This window comes from Schistocerca gregaria, chromosome 5 (genome assembly GCF_023897955.1).
Source record: "Schistocerca gregaria isolate iqSchGreg1 chromosome 5, iqSchGreg1.2, whole genome shotgun sequence".
Lineage (NCBI taxonomy): Eukaryota > Metazoa > Arthropoda > Insecta > Orthoptera > Acrididae > Schistocerca > Schistocerca gregaria.
This window is the reverse complement of record NC_064924.1, coordinates 546,955,024-546,975,689: the sequence shown is the minus strand read 5'-3', so window position 1 is coordinate 546,975,689 and position 20,666 is coordinate 546,955,024. Positions and strand designations below refer to the sequence as shown.

The following is a 20,666-nucleotide window of genomic DNA, read 5'->3' as shown; positions in this document are numbered from 1 at the left end:
TCGGTTTGCAAGTAACATTCTTAAGTACCCATTGACGAATTTTTAAGAATAAGTTTTTGAATAAAATTTATCATTTTAAGAATTTACCGTTACTGCAGATACATTTTAAAGCAACGACTCATCTAAATAAAAAACTCACAAGGGATGTATCTGAAATGTCTTATTTATGAGATTTTACTGAAATTTTATTCTGCGTTTGCTCAAAACAACCAACTTGTCCCTTACCCTTTTTTTTTTACAGCCGAGGTCTTGATTTAACAAGAGACCATTATCAATGTTGGCGTGGTTCGGGTAACTTTTAGGTTTTTCATATGAAATAGTGTAACATGTAATTTAAAACAATAACTAATAAAAAGGAACCGTCAGTGAACAAAATATGCCATTTGGAGCAATTAACCAGACTCTAGTGCATTAATTTCACTTTCCAGTAAATGCATTGAGCCTTATGGAGAAAATTCTTAAAGACCTTTTATGGTTACTTCCTTAATGAACGTTTGCTCTTGCAAAAGAATGATAGAAAAGTTTAATGAAAGTAAGAATCGATTAGTGAGAGCACTCTTGGGTATGCCGGACGTGGAAGAGTCGCGAGGTACCAACTCTGTAATTTTTGCGCCGATGTTAAAACTTGTCGTTTGGTATATATTGCATATGCTCAAAGATAATTATTCATTCTTCGACCAGCACATAACAACTTATTCTCACATCTCCTTCACTGCCAAAGTTCGAAGTGACTTCATTTGTTGATCAGCGTATTACAGACTATAGAAATGTTGCTCTGCGCTGTTTAGTTCCATAACGGAACACTTTTATTTTTCGGTTCCAGAGCGGTACATGTGGTATGTAATTACGAGTTTCGTATTTTTGTTTTTCTGTTAGGTCTGGCGACCAGAGTATGTTGACTATTCGTGCAAGATCACATAACTTTAAACTACAATATCATAAGTAAAATTTCCGCCCCCTTAGCTGAGTGATAAGCGCTTCTTACCGCCGAGCAGTGGACCCGGCCGGGAACCGGTGTCGCGTTGTCTTCATCATCATCGACAGGCAAGTCACCCAATTGGGTGTCAACTGAAGACTTATAACTCGCCGTCCGAATTTCCCCTGTTGGGAACTCCCGGCCGTCGATGACATACGATCATTTCGTTTCATCGGTAGAATGGATGTATTATTGTTTGTATTAGTTTGTGGTGGAGAGGTGATAGTTGTTTTTTAATCTAGAGAGTAAGGGTAACCAATTTTATTTTAGATATGGACCCAAATGGGGCGGGAACAGGATAGGGTATTCTGCGCGGCAGGGACCCCTAACTTAAATCGTTGCGCATTTATCTTTTCCCAGAAAATGAAACAGCGAGCGCAATAACTATTCAGTCCACACGTGCAGTCTAAGAAAAGCGTTCAAACAAGTGCTAATATACTATACAAGTGTACAGAATCGTTGAATCACGTGGTAGAAAAGAAGAGGGATGACGGAGAAGAGGATTATTTGCTATATATGTAAGTGAAGCACAGGGAAACAGTCGGCAATATGTTTTTGACATGCGTCAATTAATCGTACCACTTCCTCCGCTCTGAAACGCAATTGTAGCACACTATGTACCCATTTATCACACGAGGTGAACCTGACTTTGCAGCAACTACTTCAATAGAATGCAGCGTACAGCGCATTAGACTCGTTCGGCGCCAGATGGTCGGTCACGCCTGACGTAAGGCGCTGGCGCATTCCGCATTGCGCTCTGTCGAAAACACCGCCACTATTTCTGTAACCGTCGACGGGACGCGACGACGCACTACGACGTGCGCATCAAGTATTTCACCGCACAGATTTTCTGCTCCTACGAAATTCTGGCTTTGTACTTGTGCTACGCTCGAGACAAATTATACGACGCACTGCTCTGCGCATTTATTCGATAACGTTTGTTGCTGGACCACAATCGATCCCCTATTCTGCAACACCATTAAATCAGTTCCAGTGAGGCTCGCCAGCCTCTCTTTGACCCGAGGGACAGTTTTAAACTTTTCGCTACACCAAAGTTAATAATTGAATTTCTGTAGCTTCCTAACTACCCTCACGAAGACTATGAGATCAGACCACTGGACTGGAATACGTACACCGCTAACTCTTCACTACACCGCCTCCAACGGACTCCTGAAAACTATTGCCGGTGTTGTTGTTGTGGTGGTATTCAGTCATCAGAATGGTTTGATACAGCTCTTCCGCTACTCTATCCTGTGCTAGCTTCTTCATCTCCCAGTACCTACTGCAGCCTACATCCTTCTGAATCTGCGTAGTGTATTCATCTCTTGGTCTCCCTCTACGATTTTTACCCTCCACGTTGCCCTCCAGTACTAAATTGGTGATCCCTTGATACCTCAGAACATGTCCTACCAACCGATCCCTTCTTCTAGTCAGGTAGTGCCACAAACTCCTCTTCTCCCCAATTCTATTCAATACCTCCTCATTAGTAATGTGATATGCCGGCCGCGGTGGTCTAGCGGTTCTAGGCGCTCAGTCCGAAACTGCGCGACTGCTACGGCTGCAGGCTCGAATCCTGCCTCGGGCATGGATGTGTGTGATGTCCTTAGGTTAGTTAGGTCTAAGTAGTTCTATGTTATAGGGGACTGATAACCACAGATGCTAAGTCCAATAGTGCTCAGAGCCATTTGAGCCATTTAGTTATGTGATCTACCCATCTAATCTTCAGCATTCTTCTGTAGCACCACATTTCGAAAGCTTCTATTCTCTTCTTCTCTAAAGTATTTATCGTCCATGTTTCACTTTCATACATGGCTACACTCCATACAAATACTTCCAGAAACGACTTCCTGATACTTAAATCTATACTCGATGTCAACAAATTTCTCTTCTTCAGAAACGCTTTCCTTGCCATTGCCAGTCTACATTTTATATCCTCTCTATTTCGACCATCATCAGTTATTTTCCTCCCCAAATAGCGAAACTCCTTTACTACTTTAAGTGTCTCAATTCCTAATCTAATTCCCTCAGCATCACCCGTCTTAATTCGACTACATTCCATTATTCTCGTTTTGCTTTTGTTGATTTTCATCTTATATCTTCCTTTCAAGACACTGTCCATTCCATTCAACTGCTCTTCCAAGTCCTTTGCTGTCTCTGACAGAATTACAATGTCATCGGCGAACATCAAAGTTTTTATTTCTTCTCCATGGATTTTAATACCTACTCCGAAGTTTTCTTTTGTTTCCTTTACTGCTTGCTCAATATACAGATTGAATAACATCGGGGAGAGGCTACAACCCTGTCTCACTCCCTTCCCAACCACTGCTTCCCTTTCGTGCCCCTCGACTGTTAAAACTGCCATCTGGTTTCTGTATAAATTGTAAATCGCCTTTCGCTCCCTGTATTTTACCCCTGCCACCTTCAGAATCGCCACAAAAATAAAGCCAGATAACAGTGAAAAAGTCGGACAAAAACACAACACTCAAATGTTCACGAAAACAAACGGAATTTGTTGGCTTGCGTCAAACCTTACCAAGTACGCTTCGTTCAAAGAACAAAAATGGTTCAAATGGCTCTGAGCACTATGGGACTTAACATCTTAGGTCATCAGTCTCCTAGAACTTAGAACTACTTAAACCAGCTAACCTAAGGTCATCACACACATCCATGCCCGAGGCAGGATTCGAACCTGCGACCGTAGCAGTTTCGCGGTTCCGGACTGAAGCGCCTAGAACCGCACGGCCACCGTGGCCGGTGTTCAAAGAACACCGCCTACAGCTGGCTACTGCAAGTGAGATCTGACACAAAACATCTGTCTTTCGAGAACGTGCAAGCTCACAAAATCACAACCCTCTCCTAGAAAAACCGGTAACGGACTAAGCAGAATTCAACACCCACGATCGGGAATGCACTTGCGAATTCCTTCAAGGCGTCCCGTACTCGAAAAAATACATCGCGGATCATGCTGGATTACTAAATCTCGTGAATCAGAAATTCGTCTCCAGAAAGCCCACGACTCCATCACCCAGACGGGCATCCGATCGACTTTAGAGATGCACTTCGAAACACCCCAGAGGGAACAGGACGGCCTTCTACTTCCGCTAGGGGCATCGACCAATTGCTAAATTTCGAGAGCTCCAAACCACTGCACGACATTGTTTTAATTTTCACAACTTGCTGCCAATCAGCCTTCAGAGCAGAATGCAGAACCTTTTATTTTCTACTTCCTGCCATCGCTAACACAACTTTTTTAAAAAGCGCCACTGACTGCCAGCATCTTCAGAAGATTGTTTCTTCCATGTGCTGGAAACAGCGCCTCTCAAGTAAATATACCCTCCCCCCCTCTAGGAATCAGTCTAGCATGCCCAGACCACTTCCCGTTCAGGAGGGCTAGGGAAAGGCCGTCTCTTCATCTTTTGAGTGAACTAAACCTCCTTCCGCCTGATATCAGAAACTGTCCTCTGGCGTCCACAATAGCACAGAGGTGCAGCCAGAAAATCATATGACATAAGCTGTGTGACTGTGAGAAATTTTTTTCAGGTAGTCCCTGCAGCATGATGGTCTACTACAGCAGTAGTGAGTGACACAATGGAGTCGAAGTTCATTGATAAGAGTACGCGGAGAATAGGAGCTGTTGACTGACCGGGAAACCCTGAGCCTTAATGCCAGCGGATTAGTAAACGCAGTGGCCGCAATTCCCCCCTCCATCTGAACTGTGTCAATGCCGCAAACTTAAAAGGAAGCCAGAGCCTCTCCCGCGCCAGTCTCGGGTGTTCTCCTTCGTCGCTGAGGATGGCAGACCTCGTTGCGAGTCTGAGGCGTAAAGCAGCCGCGACGCGGCGAGAATGCGTGTCTAGTGTGCGATGTGGCGACAGACTGCGTTCGTGTGTTCCGTGTCATGTTATACATCTCCCAGATACGGGCACAAAACACTGGGTACTAGATGGTGACAGTGTTCAGAATCGTAAGTCGCTACTCTTCTCTTTATTACTGTCAGGTGAATATGCAGGAGGTTTTTTAAAAGAAGAATCATCTTTTTATTTGCCGTAAATGAAGTATTTGAGAAAAGCAATTAGATTGACCATACTGCGGTGTGCTCATCCCTTCTAGATGCTCAGTCCGAGTTTCAGCTCCGTACAGCCATCACGTAATTTTTGACAGGGCCATCAGTGAAGTTGTGTTTTTGTTGCGTGTTAAGAAAATGGAACGGCGGAATTTGGAGCAAAGTTGTGCCATCAAGTTCTGTGTTAAACATCGGGAAGCCGCGAGCGTGACCTTTGGAAAGCTGAAACAGGACTATGGGGAACGTTCCTCATCAAGAACACAAGTTTTTCGTTGGTACAAACTATTTTTGGAAGGCCGAGAACACGTTAAAGATGAACCTCGCTGAGGGAAACCTTCAACACAGAGTGCACAGAGTACGCGAAAGAACAAGCCCCCCCCCCCCCTTCTAACAGCCGTGTACCGCAAGTCTCTAGAGGAACGGAAGGTTCCAAATGATTGGAAAAGAGCACAGGTAGTTCCAGTCGTCAAGAAGGGTCGTCGAGCAGATGCGCAAAACTATAGACCCATATCTCTGACGTCGATCTGTTGTAGAGTTTTAGAACATGTTTTTTGCTCGCGTATAATATCGTTTCTGGAAACCCAGAATCTACTCTGTAGTAATCAACATGGATTCCGGAAACAGCGATCGTGTGAGACCCAAATCGCTTTATTTGTTCATGAGACCCAGAAAATATTAGATACAGGCTCCAAGGTAGATGCTATTTTCCTTGACTTCCGGAAGGCATTCGATACAGTTCCGCACTGTCGCCTGATAAACAAAATAAGAACCTACAGAATATCAGACCAGCTGTGTGGATGGATTGAAGAGTTTTTAGTAAACAGAACACCGCATGCTGTTCTCAATGGAGAGACGTCTACAGACCTTAAAGTAAACTCTGGCGTGCCACAGGGGAGTGTTATGGGACAATTGCTTTTCACAATATATATAAATGACCTAGTAGACAGTGTCGGAAGTTCCATGCGGCTTTTCGCGGATGATGCTGTAGTATACAGAGAAGTTGTAGCATTAGAAAATTGTAGCGAAATGCAGGAAGATCTGCAGCCGATAGGCACTTGGTGCAGGGAGTGGCAACTGACCCTTAACATAGACAAATGTAATGTATTGTGAATACATAGAAAGAAGGATCCTTTATTGTATGAGTATATGGATCCAAAGAAGAGCGGCGCGTTTAGTCACAGGGTAATTTGGTAAGCGTGATAGCGTTACGGAGATGTTTAGCAAACTCGAGTGGCAGACTCTGCAAGAGAGGCGCTCTGCGTCGCGGTGTAGCTTGCTCTCCAGATTTCGAGAGGTTGCGTTTCCGGATGAGGTATCGAATAGATTGCTTCCCAGTACTTATACCTCCCGAGGAGATCACGAATGTAAAATTAGAGAGATTCGAGCGCGCACGGAGGCTTTCCGGCAGTCGTTCTTCCCGCGAACCATACGCGACTGGAACAGAAAAGAGAGGTAATGACAGTGGCACGTAAAGTGCCCTCCGCCTCACACCGTTGGGTGGCTTGCGGAGTATAAATGTAGATATAGACGTAGAACTTCAAAAACAGACGAATACTTCGAACATGCGCGTGCATTTGAGAGATTGTTCCTCCATGACAAACTGTCCACCAAGTGTCTTTCAAAGATGTCCTTGAAACCCCCAGCAAAAGAGTGAATCGAGCTGAGAACGGACAAGTGGATGCTGCACCATGGCAACGGGCCATGTCACACGACCACTTCCCTCACGGAATTTTTGAACTCAAAAGGCACTACTGTTGTTTCACAACTCGCTTATTCACGTGATATGACCCTCGTGACTTTTTACTTTTCTCGAAACTGTGAAGTGTCTTACAATGACGTCATTTTAGGATCCGGGAGAACTTTCAACAGTATGTGCCCGACATGTTAAAGCCGCTACCAGTTGAAGCCTTTCAGCGCTGCTGTCAAGAGTGAGAACAACGACACCGCCGGCGTACAGCTGCCGAAGGGAACTTCTCTAAGGGGACTACATTGCTTTGTGAAAAATAAAAATAAAAACTTTTCTCACAAATGTCGTAATCACAATGAGTGATTTGCACGCTGAGCTCGTCGACTCTTCTTGTATTGATAGCAGAATGGAAAAAAACTTATCGAACACGTGTCGCAAGAAGATTAACTTGCGGGCATCGATAAAACTGCAGTTAACTTCTCAACGAGTTTAAGTCAATTACGGTAAGAGATTGTATGAGTGGATAAATCTCGTACCTGGGTAGCTGGTTTTATCGGCTACTGCTTTGTATTCTCATGCTCTGGTGTGAGCTGTAGTTGGCTCAAGAGCGTGGAAGAGAGAGACGAATTTCGTCTACGGCCCGGAACAGAATTCCTTGTGACATGTGTAGTCTAGGTCTGTGCCGGATGTGTTGGTCACGATGGGATTGCACAACAGTTCACCGGATTCTAGCATAGTTATAACTCCTTCGTGAATAAAAAGCATGATTCGCCTATATCTCTACTTCAACACAAGTTTGTTTATGTCTTCTGTCACTTTAGATTGCTTATGATACGTTGATTATGAAAATACTTTTGACGTTTGCCGAAATTTACTTTGAACTTACTTTGAACTTTGATATGTGATGTTACAATTCACTCTTCACACTTCTGAGACGCTTATTTATGCGATATGTGATGTTACAATGCACTCTTCACACTTCTGAGACGTTTATTTATGTTGTCACGGACTATACACAAGACATATTTCGGAAAGAGATTAATACCATTTAGTAATTTATTTATGAATGCCTGTCTACATGTGTATCCTGAGCGCAATCAACGGATGAAAATGGAACGGGTCATAGCCAGTCCTCAGCAAAACGAAGACACGTTCGCCGCCTACAACTCGTACACTATATGAACGGCTTATTTCAATAGCCGTACAAGTCCATTTTTGTTCATTCTGAGGTACAGAATCCTAAAGTTAAAAGAGCGCTGAAAAATCTGCAGTTGAGAGACCAGAAATATTCAAGTATACACACTTTATTGTTTAGTGCTGCGATTTCTTTTCTGTCCGTGTATATTACTGAACGGCTAAGCCAGTTCATGGTTCATGGTGCACAGTTGCAGCTGCAGGCTGCCTACATAATGGCTTCTATGGACAGCAAAAATTTGGTTTTTAATATTTAATATAATTATTGACCGAATTCAAAAATTTAAAATGGTCTAATGATCTACTCATTAAAAGCTGTGATTTTATGTGAAGGGTTTAAAAAAATAAGACAAGAATTGTAGTTCAAAATGGTGTATATCTCTTGTGGCGGCTTAACTCACGGCGCGCAAATCCCCAGACCATATTCATCCATTATTTGAGAATGAGAGCACTCAGCGACTTGTAACAAACTTTACACACAATTTCAAACTTCTGCGAAACTTTTCCTCTCTGACACCCCCAAAAATGACTAAACAAAAGAAGTTTATTTGCTGTTTGTGCACTAAAACTGCCGCATCAGGGACGACCTTTTAATGCGTTATTTATTACTACTAACTCTTTTCGCAACCCATTTTTCAGACAGCATCCATGTATACTACTGAACAAACTTGCGAAATTATATAATTTTACAACACACTGTTCAGGAATCATGATGTCATAAACAGTAAGATGAGTGAAAAACTTGTTCTTGCTCAAAACTGAGAGCAACTTATTCAGACTATACTAATGCAGTCTGTGATAATGACTTCCAACAAACTTTAAATTTCAGACATTTTTCTAAACTTTTTCGGTTACATGCTTAACGTCAAACATTTAATCGGATGCTTGAAGCTGTTTTATACACAGGAGTTCGATTCTTTAAAGATGAGGGGGGGGGGGGGGGGAGTTCAGGGGGGAAGTACTGTTGCAGGAATATTCCGTTCATCGTGGCGAAATGAGTGCTCCACTCCAACGCAACACCTATTTCTATTTCAGTTGCTCTTAAATGTTTTGCAAAAATTATGACTGAATGAAAATTTAAGTTAAGAATCTCGTAATTAACTTGCACTAAGGTTACGGAAATGTATCACAAAGAGAATTCGAATGTCAATCGTAGAAAATCCTTGTGATTAAGTAACCAATTATTGTCGCCGCTGCAGAGCTACAGAGTGCGAGTAATTCAGTCATACTGATGAGTACAGCGGTTTACGTTCCTGTCCGGCATACAGATGAAGGTACAGTATTCCGTAGTTTTCGTAACGACGTTTCGTCCAATTCGTACTACACTAGCGAACCTCCCCGGCGTAGCATAAGTAAGTATTTGTAGCCGGACGGCTTGGCTAGCGTAGCGTTAACATTGTGTACACGAACCTTCCTCGCGAAGCAGTCTACCTACTAGTGAAAAGTGTATCAAAATCTCTCGACTTACAGACAGAAAAACGCAGAGAGAGGACTTCAATTTATCATAGTTCAGCCAATTTCTACGAAATATTTATAAATTTATAAGCAAACCTCTCTCGCTAGTTAATATGTTCATTACTGAAAACTAAATCAAATTCTCTACACTCGTTCCTGAGATTAACCTTCACATTCAGACACAAAAACGCGGCGGAGGACTTCAATTTACACTGAAGTGACAAAAGAAATGGGATAGCGATATGTACATATACAGATACTTATATACATGTCCGAAAGAAAAGACACCATATCCATATAAGTATATAGTTATGGCAATACCGACCATGACCTTCTTCTTCTGTGCGGATGCACACATATTCCCCGAACTCTTACGGGACTTGTTAAGAATGTCTTCCACGAGTAATGAGTGTGCTGGGGTGGGACACTAGGAATGTAGTGTGTGGACATACAAGGTGAGAATGTGGGTTTCGCAGGAGGCGTGCGCGAGATAGTCATTACAGTCGCACTATCCTCTGTGCCCTCGGTGGCTCAGATGGACAGAGCGTCCGCCTTATAAGTAGGAGATCCCGGGTTCGAGTCCCGGCCAGCGCACATATTTTCACCTGTCCACGTTGATATATATCAACGGCCGTGAGCAGCTGACGGTAGTAGTATGATTCTAATTACATATACAGATGGCAGTAGTATCGCACACAAGGTATAAACGGGCAATGCATTGGCGGAGCTGTCATTTATACTCAGGTAATCCATATAAAAAGGGTTTCCGATGTGATTATGCCCGCACGACGGGAATTAACAGACTTTGAACGCGGAATGGTAGTTGGAGCTAGACACATGGACATTACATATTGAGAATCGTTATAGAATACAGTATTCCGAAATCCACAGTGTCAATTGTGTGCCGAGAATACCAAATTTCAGACACTATATCTCACCACGGACAACGCAGTGGCCGACGACCTCCACTTAACGACCGAGAGCAGCGGCTTCTACGTAGAAGAGTCAGTGCTAAAAGACAAGCAGCACTGCGAGAAATAACCGCAGAACTCAATACGAGACTACAACGAACGTATCTGTCAGGACAGCGCGGCGAAATTTGGCGGTAATGGGCTATGGCAGAAGACAACCGACGCGAGTGCCTTTGCTAACAGCACGACATCGCTTCCAACGCTTCTTCTGGGCTCGTGACCATTTGCGTTGGGCCCTAGACGACTGAAAAACAGTGGCCTGGTCACATGAGTCCAGATTTCAGTTTGTAAGAGCTGATGTTAGGGTTCGAGTGTGGCGCAAACCCCACGGAGCCATGGACCCAGTTCGTCAACAAGGCACTGCTCAAAACAGTGGTGGCTCGATAATGGCGTAGGCTGTGTTTACATGGAATGGACTTATCATTATCATTATGTTGGGCTACTAGGAGACAATTTGCAACCATTCATGGACTTCATGTTCCCAAACGAAAGAATTTTTATGGGTGACAATGCCCCAACTGACCGTGCAACAACTGTATGTGATTGGTTTGTAGAACATTCTGGATAATTCGAGCGAATGATTTGGCCACCCCGATCGCCCGACATGAATTCCATCGAACATTTATAGAATGTAATCGAGAGGTAAATTCACGCACTAAATCCTGCACCGCCAACACTTTCGCAAGTATGGATGGCTATAAAAACAGCATGTCTCAATGTTTCTACAGGGGACTGCCAGCGACTTGTTGAGCCCATGAAGCGTCGAGTTGCTGTTCCTCTCCAGGCAAAAGGAGGTCCGACACGTTATTAGGAGGTGTCCCAGGACTGTTATCACCTCAGTGTCAGTGGCGGATACAGAAAAACCTCAAGGAGGGGCGCTAAGGATATCTTCAGCTATCTTTACTTTTACCGTTATAAAAAATAATCAAGTCACTTTCAAAATTTAAAAAAATGGTTCAAATGGCTCTTAGCACTATGGGACTTAACATCGGAGGTCATCAGCCCCTAGAACTTAGATCTACTTAAACGTAACTAACCTAAGGACATCACACACTTCCGTGCCCGAGGCAGGATTCGAACCTGCGACCGTGCGGTTCCAGACTGAAGCGCCTAGCACCGCTCGGCCACCCCAACCGGCTCAAAATTTAAGAAAGTTTTATTTAAACTGATTATACACATATACAAGTCAATGCCATCTTATGATATAAAAAAGTTACAATTGTGGTTCTCTTCCTTAAATGATAAACTATGTGCACCTATTCTTCCTGGCAAATTGGTCGATTACATCGTCAATAGGACAATTAATGAAGGTGAGTGTTCAACAGAGCTAAGCCATTAAGCCGATCCTCCTTCATTGTCGACGTCAGCCATGTCTTTGTACGCCCCAATGTTGAAAAAATACTTTCTACTGGCATTTCAGGCATTATTTAATGGTCCATTTGATTCATTACATACTTAAACAGTACATTGAATATAGGACAAGTCAAAATTTCGAAAGGAGCAGGAACAAAAGCACACACACACACACACACACACACACAGAGAGAGAGAGAGAGAGAGAGAGAGAGAGAGAGAGAGAGAGAGAGAGAGCATGACAAAATTAATTACAGATAACAATCATAAATTACAAGTGACAAATATAGGAATTTGAATTTAACCATTATTACATAATCATGGTTTACAAGCCTATTTTTTGTAATTTAAAAATTCTTTTACAGAGTAAAAACATTTTTCCACTAGAAATGACTTAAGATTACGTTTAAAAAAATTATGTTGCTGCGATTTTAAATCACTGAGTAGGTTCAAAAATGGCTCTGAGCACTATGAGACTTAACATATGTGGTCATCAGTCCCCTAGAACGTAGAACTACTTAAACCTAACTAACCTAAGGACATCACACACATCCATGCCTGAGGCAGGATTCGAACCTGCGACCGTAGCGGTCACGCGGTTCCAGACTGAAGCGCCTAGAACCGCACGGCCACACTGGCCGGCCACTGGGTGGGCTGTTATATAGCTGAACTGTTATCTGTGATACACTTTTTTGGTACAGTGCTGTTCTGCACTGCGACATGTGGATATTATTTGTGTTTCTTGTGTTGTGACTGTGTATATCCTTATTTAGTTGAAGATGTCCAGTTTGGTTTAAAAGATACTCATTTGCGAACAGGATACACTCATATATGTAAAGGTTCGGTTGGTTCATTATTTTCATCTGGATGAAATGTGGTCTACATGTTTCCAGTTTTCTTAGGTTGCAGATAGCCCTGATTGATCTTTTCTGCACCGTAAAGATTTTTATGCTGGTGGCTGAATTTCCCCAGAAGATTAACCCATATCGAAGTAGTGCATGGGAGTATGCATAATACGCCTGAATAACTGCTAACTTGCTTGCACTTTTATTTAACACACGCAAAGCATAATAAGCTTTTGAAAGTTTTTTCTCAAGTTCTTTTATATGGTAGTCCCATTTAAAATTGTCTTGTACCCATAGGCCTAGAACCTTTGTGTCAGCAACCGAGTTCAGTAACGTATTTTTAAGGTATGGTACTGTATCAAAGTTTTGCACAGATGAAGAAGAGTGGAAATTCATAAAGACAGTTTTTTCTTTATTTATTATTATTTTATTTTTTGAAACCAGCTAGTAATTTGGGACATTGCATCTATTGCTACAGCAATAGATATTGTAGATAGACAAGCAAATATTTTGTACAGCGCGTGCAAAGTAGGATAGTCAGATCTAGGACAGACAGACAACGCTTGCATAACAGAATCACAATCATTAAGAGCGTTCATGCTCGTTTGCTTGTATTGAAGAATCTCTCCCCTTAGTCTCTTTTTAATTACAAAAAGTGATTCTTCTTCAAAGAAGTTCAGTTCAGTTAAGCATTGATTCAGTTTATATGCCAGATCATTACGGTCATGTTTCAGTAGTTGCGAGGGCAAAAGTATGTTGAATTTTAAACGATAAATATTTTGAAACTTCCTGGCAGATTAAAACTGTGTGCCGGACCGAGACTCGAACTCAAGACCTTTGCCTTTCGCGAGCAAAGTGCTGTACCAACTGAGCTACCCAAGCACGACTCACGCCCCGTCCTCACAGCTTTACTTCTGCCAGTATCTCGTCTCCTACCTGCCAAACTTTACAGAAGCTCTCCTGCGAACCCTCCAGAACCAGCACTCCTGAAAGGAAGAATATTGCGGAAACATGGCTTAGCCATAACCTGGGGGTTATTTCCAGAATGAGATTTTCACTCTGCAGCGGAGTGTGCGCTGATATGAAACTTCTGGAGGGTTCGCTGGAGAGCTACTGTAAAGTTTGGAAGGTAGGAGACGAGATACTGGCAGAAGTAAAGCTGTGAGGACGGGGCGTGATTCGTGTTTGGGTAGCTTAGTTCGTAGAGCACTTGCCCACGAAAGGCAAAGGTCCCGAGTTCGAGTCTCGGTCCGGCACACAGTTTTAATCTGCCAGGAAGTTTCATATCAGCGCACACTCCGCTGGAGAGTGAAAATTTCATTCTGGATAAATATTTTCTTCGGCAAAACGTTCTCTCATGTCAGTCATAACATGTGTTGGAATAAAAACAGTACTTTTCCAATATGTCATAGCATCATCATTATGATCGCAGTTCTCCCTGTGACTTTGTCTGCCTGTAAGACGAGGAGCACTCATCTGTACGTCTAACTCGTCCGTAAGTACCTTCGCCTCTTCAACAATACGAGCAAAGTGTCTATCAGCATTAGCTCTGATGTGCCGAATCTAATTTTGGCAACGACTTTTCTCTTAGGTATGTGTTAGCTATCTATTTGCTACATTGTAAAGTACAACTACTCGAGTCGACTGACGAAAGAAAAGGATGAATATACGAGCTTGCTGACTGGCGGGGGCGGCGCGGGTGGCAATGAGGGTGGCCCCGCAAGGGGGCGTGGGAGGGGGAGCGGCCCCCGTATGTATATGACACTGCCCAGTGTATAGTACCTGTAGATACTCTCTTCAGAATCTATCCCTCAACGCGGTACTCAGTTATTTTTTGTTTATTTCGTCCTAAAAATTTGCACATATTCTCTCTCTCTCTCTCTCTCTCTCTCTCTCTCTCTCTCTCTCTCACACACACACACACACACACACACACACACACACACACACACACCCTTCCATGTCCGCCACCTGGTGTGCCGTCCTACGATCACAACTTAAGATTTACGTGGTGTGGCCAGCGCTTTGACATGAGGATTGTCGTATTTAACCCAGTGACGTGTAGGGCGCCGCTGAGAACAGCTGTTGACGCGATGCGCCCCGAAAGATAACGGGCAAATATTTACGGCGGGTCCTCACAGATCGGCCGGCACTGTCGGCGACCTTCGGGCCTATCTCTCAGCGCAGCAGCCGGTCACAAGTTGCCGGCAGGCAAACAGCTTTTCAAGAACAATGAGCGTTCGCCGCGGCATAGGCAAATAATGTGCAGCGTTTCGTGTGCGCGTCTCTCACACTCATATTTGGAAAGTCAAACGGATCGGAGGAGCAGTTGACAAGACTGAGCAAAGTTCGTCTTCTGCGGGCCCGTTACACAGTGATCTTCTGAACTATCTGCTATACCTGGAAAATTACGTTTGGTCGTAACATATTAATAAAATAATTTCTTCTCTTAAAAGCGAAAAAAAGAAAATTCTCATGGGCTTGATTACAATCCAGGCAAAATATTAAAAACATGTTGTCCTTATGTACCGGGTGATCAAAAAGTCAGTATAAATTTGAACACTGAATAAACCACGTAATAATGTAGATATAGAGGTAAAAATTGACACACATGCTTTGAATGCATTTATTAGAACAAAAAAAAAAAAGAAACAAACTTCACGTAATGACCGACAGATAGCGCTGGACCACAAAACGTCAGTGACTGCGCATGACAATCGTCATACTTGGCCTCCCAGGTCCCCAGACCTCAGTCCGTGCGATTATTGGCTTTGGGATTAACTAAAGGCGCAAGTTTATCGTAATCGACCGACATCTCTAGGGATGCTGAAAGACAACATCCGACGCCAGTGCCTCACCATAACTCCGGACATGCTTTACGGTGCTGTTCACAACATTATTTCTCGACTATAGCTATTGTTGACGAATGATGATGGATATACTGAGCATTTCCTGTAAAGAACATCATCTTTGCTTTGTCTTACTTTGTTATGCTAATTATTGCTATTCTGATAAGTTTTTGAACTTTATTTTTGCTCTAATAAAAGCCCATGTCATTCCAAGCATGTGTGTCAATTTGTACCTCTCTATCTACATTATTCCGTGATTTATTCGGTTTTCAAATTTATACCGACTTTTTGATCACCCGCACTCAGCCATATACAGGCTCTTGGGAAATTCCCATTACAAACGTCTAGGACTTGTAGAGGGGAGTAAGTACGTAATACGAGGGGAAGTCAAAAAGCAAAGGGACTTCTGCAACCGGCCAGAGTGGCCGAGTGGTTCTAGGCGCTACAGTCTGGAACCGCGCGACCGCTATGGTCGCAGATTCGAATCCTGCCTCGCGAATGGATGTGTGTGATGTCCTTAGGTTAGTTAGTTTTAAGTAGTTCTAAGTTCTAGGGGACTGATCACCTCAGCAGTTAAGTCCCATAGTGTGCTCAGAGCCATTGACTTCTGCAGTTTGTCGCCGTAGAGTTTGGTAACACTGCTAGTATCAAGGGCTTAAGTATTGACGTTTGCAACAGTTATTTACAGCGTCTCACTCCTATTCCTGCGTTAGTCGTTGTATTGTAGAAGACTGTGAAACGTGGCAGCTCCATTATCGATCTACACCAAAGATGAAATTTTGGCAGGGATTCGCTTTTTTGTTTTTGCGAAAGGTGTTAAACCTGCGGGAATTATTCGAGGAATGCAAGAGCAGTATGGTGAAAGCTGTTTATCGCGAAGCAAGACCTGCAGATGGATAGAGCGTCTCAAACATGGAAGAACTTCTCTATGTGACGAAGAAAGATTGGGAAGGCAATCGACGTCCACAACTGAGGAAAATTTTGAAGTCGTTGAGTGTATGGTGATAGAAAAGAGACGAATCACATAGGACGAAATTGCCGCTACTTTACATATCAGTCATGGTTTAGAGTACCCCATTTTACACGACAGGCAAAATTTTTGGATAGTGTGTGTAAGGTGGGTACCGAAAGATTTGTCAACGCAGCATAAGGCGCAAAGGCAGAATATCTCTCGTAAACATTTGCCCCGTTTTATGTAAGTCTGCAGGCTTTCGTGGCTGTTGTCACTGAAGTTAGAATCTTCTGGGTTATTAGGTCGCGTCATGTTTCTTCTAAAACACCGTCAATAAGAATGACGAGGAACCGCCTTCTCACTCCGTCAGCATACCGTTTGTTTCTGGGGTCACTGACCGCATAAGCAGAATTTTAAGGAAAAATGGTATTCAGACATCTTTCTTTAGTCAAAACAAAATGAAAGACTTTTTCCGACGGAAAACGGATGCACCTGATTACCTCTACAATGCAGGCGTCTATCATGTGTCATGTGGCTGCGGCAAAGTGTATATCGGCGAAACAGGAAGAACTGTTAAAGAACGCATTAAGGAACACGAACGGCACATGCGGCTAAATCAAAGTGCAAAATCGGCAGTAGCGGAACATCACGAGAGCTGTGGCTTTGATATCGATTTTAATAATGTAAGTGTACTGGCTTAAGAAACAAACATTTAAAGAAGAAAGGTCCGAGAAGCTGTTGAAATTTCTTAGAATTCATCTAATTTCAATAGAGAGGACGGCTATAGGCTTCCGGCATCGTGGCTCCCCGCCATCAAGGAAGTAAATATGCAGCCGTGGTGTGTGAGCGGCATAAACAACGCGCTGCAAGTCACATAGGCGGACAATAATATTTTGGGTAAACATTCCCCCCTCTCTTGCTCTGTCCGTTTCGAATCTAGCCACTGATGACGACCAACCAATAGCGGTAGCAGGCATTTCAACCAATCACCCTTCTCCAAGATAAATGTGTAACAGTACCTTTCTATCCAATGACGATGACCGCCAATGGTATCCACAGGAGATGAGCTACCAACGGCCCTTCTTCTGCAACCAATACTATCACTTTCCAGCACGAACGCTAGAAAATTCCCCCTTTATAAGTGGACGCGACACTCGTCTCTGACAGTGTCTAGCAGTAGTGGACACCAAACGTTCCTGAGGAAGATCCCAGCAGAGGGGTCGAAACGTCGAACATTTTAGAAAAAACCTTACGCGGCCTAATAACCCAAAAGATTTTAACTTCATTTGGCCCGTTATCATCGCGAGGCAGTCGGACTTTTACAGCAGTCGTTACTGTTGCACCTGCGCTTCGTCTACAGTAACGATTTGCTGTAAAAGTCCATCTCCCTCGCGATGATAACGGGCCAAATGTTTACGAGAGATATCCTTCCTTTGCGCCTTATACTGCGCTGACAAATCTTTCGGTACCCGCCTTACACACACTTTCCAAAAATTTTGCCTGTCGTGTAAGATGGGGTACGCTAAAACTTGACTGACGTGTAAAGTATTGGCGATGTCGTCCATTAGGATTCGTCTGTTTCCCCTCATCATACCCTCATAGACTTCCAAATTGCCCTCAGTTGTGGACGTCGACGACCTACCCGATGTTTCCTCATCACATAGAGAAGTTCTTCCCTGTTTGATCCATTCGTAGATGTTGCTTCGTTGCGAGCATGGTTTGGAAACACCGACCATCACCAGAAAGTTAAGAAATTTAAATGTCAACCGTCAGCTGATAAGATTATGCTAACACTATTCTGGAAATGGAAAATGTGGCGGCCGTTTATTTCATCCCAAAAGGCGAAAGTGTGAACAGTGATAGCTATTGTGATGTGTCGCGAACTGAAATGAAACCTCCAAACAGGTCCAAACGTCGCGGAAAACTGCGAGAAGGTGTCATCCTTCTACAACATACCGTTCGGCCACATTCTGCCAAACGGACGGCCGAAACAATAAAATGAATTGGGATTCAAACTGCCGGAACGCCCGCCATGCAGTCCAGAAGAGGCTCCAAGCGATTCCCATATTTTGGGCCATTGAAGGAGCGCTCAGGACAAAAAGATTTGCAACCGATGCAGAAGTCACTGATGCGGCACAAAATTGGTTACCTGTGCAACCAAAAAGCTTTATTTCCAATGGAGTCAAAAAACTTGTGAAATGTTGCACAAAGAGTGTTGAAATGCAGAGAGGCTACGTGGAAAAATAATACATGTTTCCGTTTTCTATCATTGGAATAAATATTCCTTTTCTCAAAAGTCCCTTTACTTTTTGACTTCTCCTCGTATTTTGAATAGGAACCCATGTCGGGAAACGTTCTGTTTTCGTGCTACAGCCGTTTTAAAAGATGTTTGCTAGGTAGTTATGCTACAGGACAGTCATGGGGTGGGTGGTTACGTCGTATCGGCCGATGTCATCTGGCGTCTACCCCTCTGACCTGGTTCGAGCCTCATTCACGTATTTCTGAGTGTTGAGCAATGTAGGTGACTACACGTTTGCAGAATGCACCGATATGACTCTTCTGAAAGGCGAAACTCACAGTAATGGAAGAGGTGCTCCTCGCCTTTATGAAGATCGTTCTCCCCAACGTCCGACGCCATCGCTTACCCTTTCTGCCTTAATTGTGCAATAGCTTCACGAAAGGAATTCCTTGACCGTCAGCAGGCGTGACTGCGGTGCTCTATGGAGACGCCGCGCACCGGAATTGGAAGAGGCCGTACTGGATCACGCTGAAGGGAACCCGTCAACGAGTGTACGGGCAATTTCTTTGGCTATTGACGAATCGAACTGTAAAACAAGAGATGTACTGGGTCACGCCTATTCAGTTACTTGTAAAAGTGGTCGGGTTACCAACTTTTATTTTTCAAATGGTTGTAGCACGGAAACTGTACGTTCCTGGACATGTGGCCCGTTTCAGAATATTATCTACTGACTCCCCTCAAAAAGTCCTGGATGTTTTAAGGAATTTCCGAACATCCTGTATATAATGGCGTCACTTTCACAAGATTTGTTTATAGACAGGCTTAAAGTACACCATTGTTAGAATCCTCTTTTAAACTGTTTAGGACAGATATTAACTAAATACTCATTTCATTATCAACCGCCTTCTCAATAGGCTTGGAAAAAGTAGCATACTTACGACTAGTTGACCATATCTACAAACGACACATTCCAATTCATTCACAATTTGGAATCGGGAAGAGCCTCTCCACTGAAGATGAAACCTACCACTGACAGTATGTTGAAATATGAGAATGACAGAATTTCATCCAGTGGGATTTATTATGATCTGTCTAAGGTATTCGACAGGGAGAATTATTACATTCGGTTGGAAAAATAAATAGTCTGTATGTTTGCCTACTTCTATTCATCAGTGTCATATGGAATAATTTTTTAGAACAATTTTATACTTAAGATTGTCTATACACATGGAAATTAAAAGCATTAGCTGCCAGAGGGCATCGATTTATATCAATGGAGCAAGTTGAAAATATGTACCATTCCGGAATTCGAATCCAGCTCTCCTGCTTGCTAGGCAGATTTGCTGATCGTTACGCCATCGGGACACCGTGGTCACCATAACCGCGCGGAATACTTTAGCACGCCCCCTGTCAGACCAAAATTCTCAACTTATACCACTACTGATGTAGTGCCCATGCTTATTAACCTCATTACTAGCGGCATCTCGCCGATTCCCATAAGAGCTCGAATTTTGTGTGCATCTGCGCAGGAGGGGTCATTGGCCATCATCACCGTAATCACATATGGTGTCTGTTCTTTTGGACTTGTCCTAAAGAACAGACACCACACTTACAAACTATTCTATTGCACAGAAACATAGTATAAGGTTGAAGATTTACGTACTTGAACCTCATGTAGGCGTTTTTTTAAAGCATTTATACTAACAACAGCTGTACAACCCATTTATCGCCGGCCGCTGTGCCCTACCGGTTCTAGACGCTTCAGTCCGGAACCGCGCTGCTGTTACAGTCGCAGGTTCGAATCCTGCCTCGGGCATGGATGTGTGTGATGTCCTTAGGTTAGTTAGGTTTAAGTAGTTCTAAGTCTGGAGGACTTATGACCTTAGATTATAAGTCCCATAGTGCTCAGAACCATTTGAACCCATTTATCCTTTAATGAGGATTACTTTAAAGAACCAGTGACAGCTACAAAACCATAGTACCAATCATAAATACAACATTAGGAACAAAAGTGGTCTCCTCAACCAACAACTGAAACATGATGTTGTAGAGGTAGAAGCGACTTATGCGCCACTCACAATA

The 20,666-nt window shown here is 43.2% G+C and overlaps 1 protein-coding gene and 1 non-coding gene across 4 annotated transcripts in view; both read left to right on the top strand.

Moving 5' to 3' along the window:
* The window catches only part of LOC126272389 (uncharacterized), a 363,563-nt gene that overhangs the window by 101,052 nt on the left and 241,845 nt on the right, over positions 1–20,666 (top strand). The window contains exon 1 of one of the 3 annotated variants that reach the window (XM_049975209.1): positions 4,762–4,940. The exons of the other annotated variants lie outside the window; for them this stretch is intronic. Within the exon in view, the coding sequence (XP_049831166.1) occupies positions 4,769–4,940 (172 nt within the window). The 5' untranslated portion in view covers positions 4,762–4,768. Of the gene's footprint in view, positions 1–4,761; positions 4,941–20,666 lie in introns of those variants that run through there. 3 annotated transcript variants of the gene reach the window in all.
* On the top strand, positions 9,895–9,969 carry Trnai-uau (transfer RNA isoleucine (anticodon UAU)). The gene has a single exon. It is a non-coding gene; the product is annotated as a tRNA-Ile (tRNA).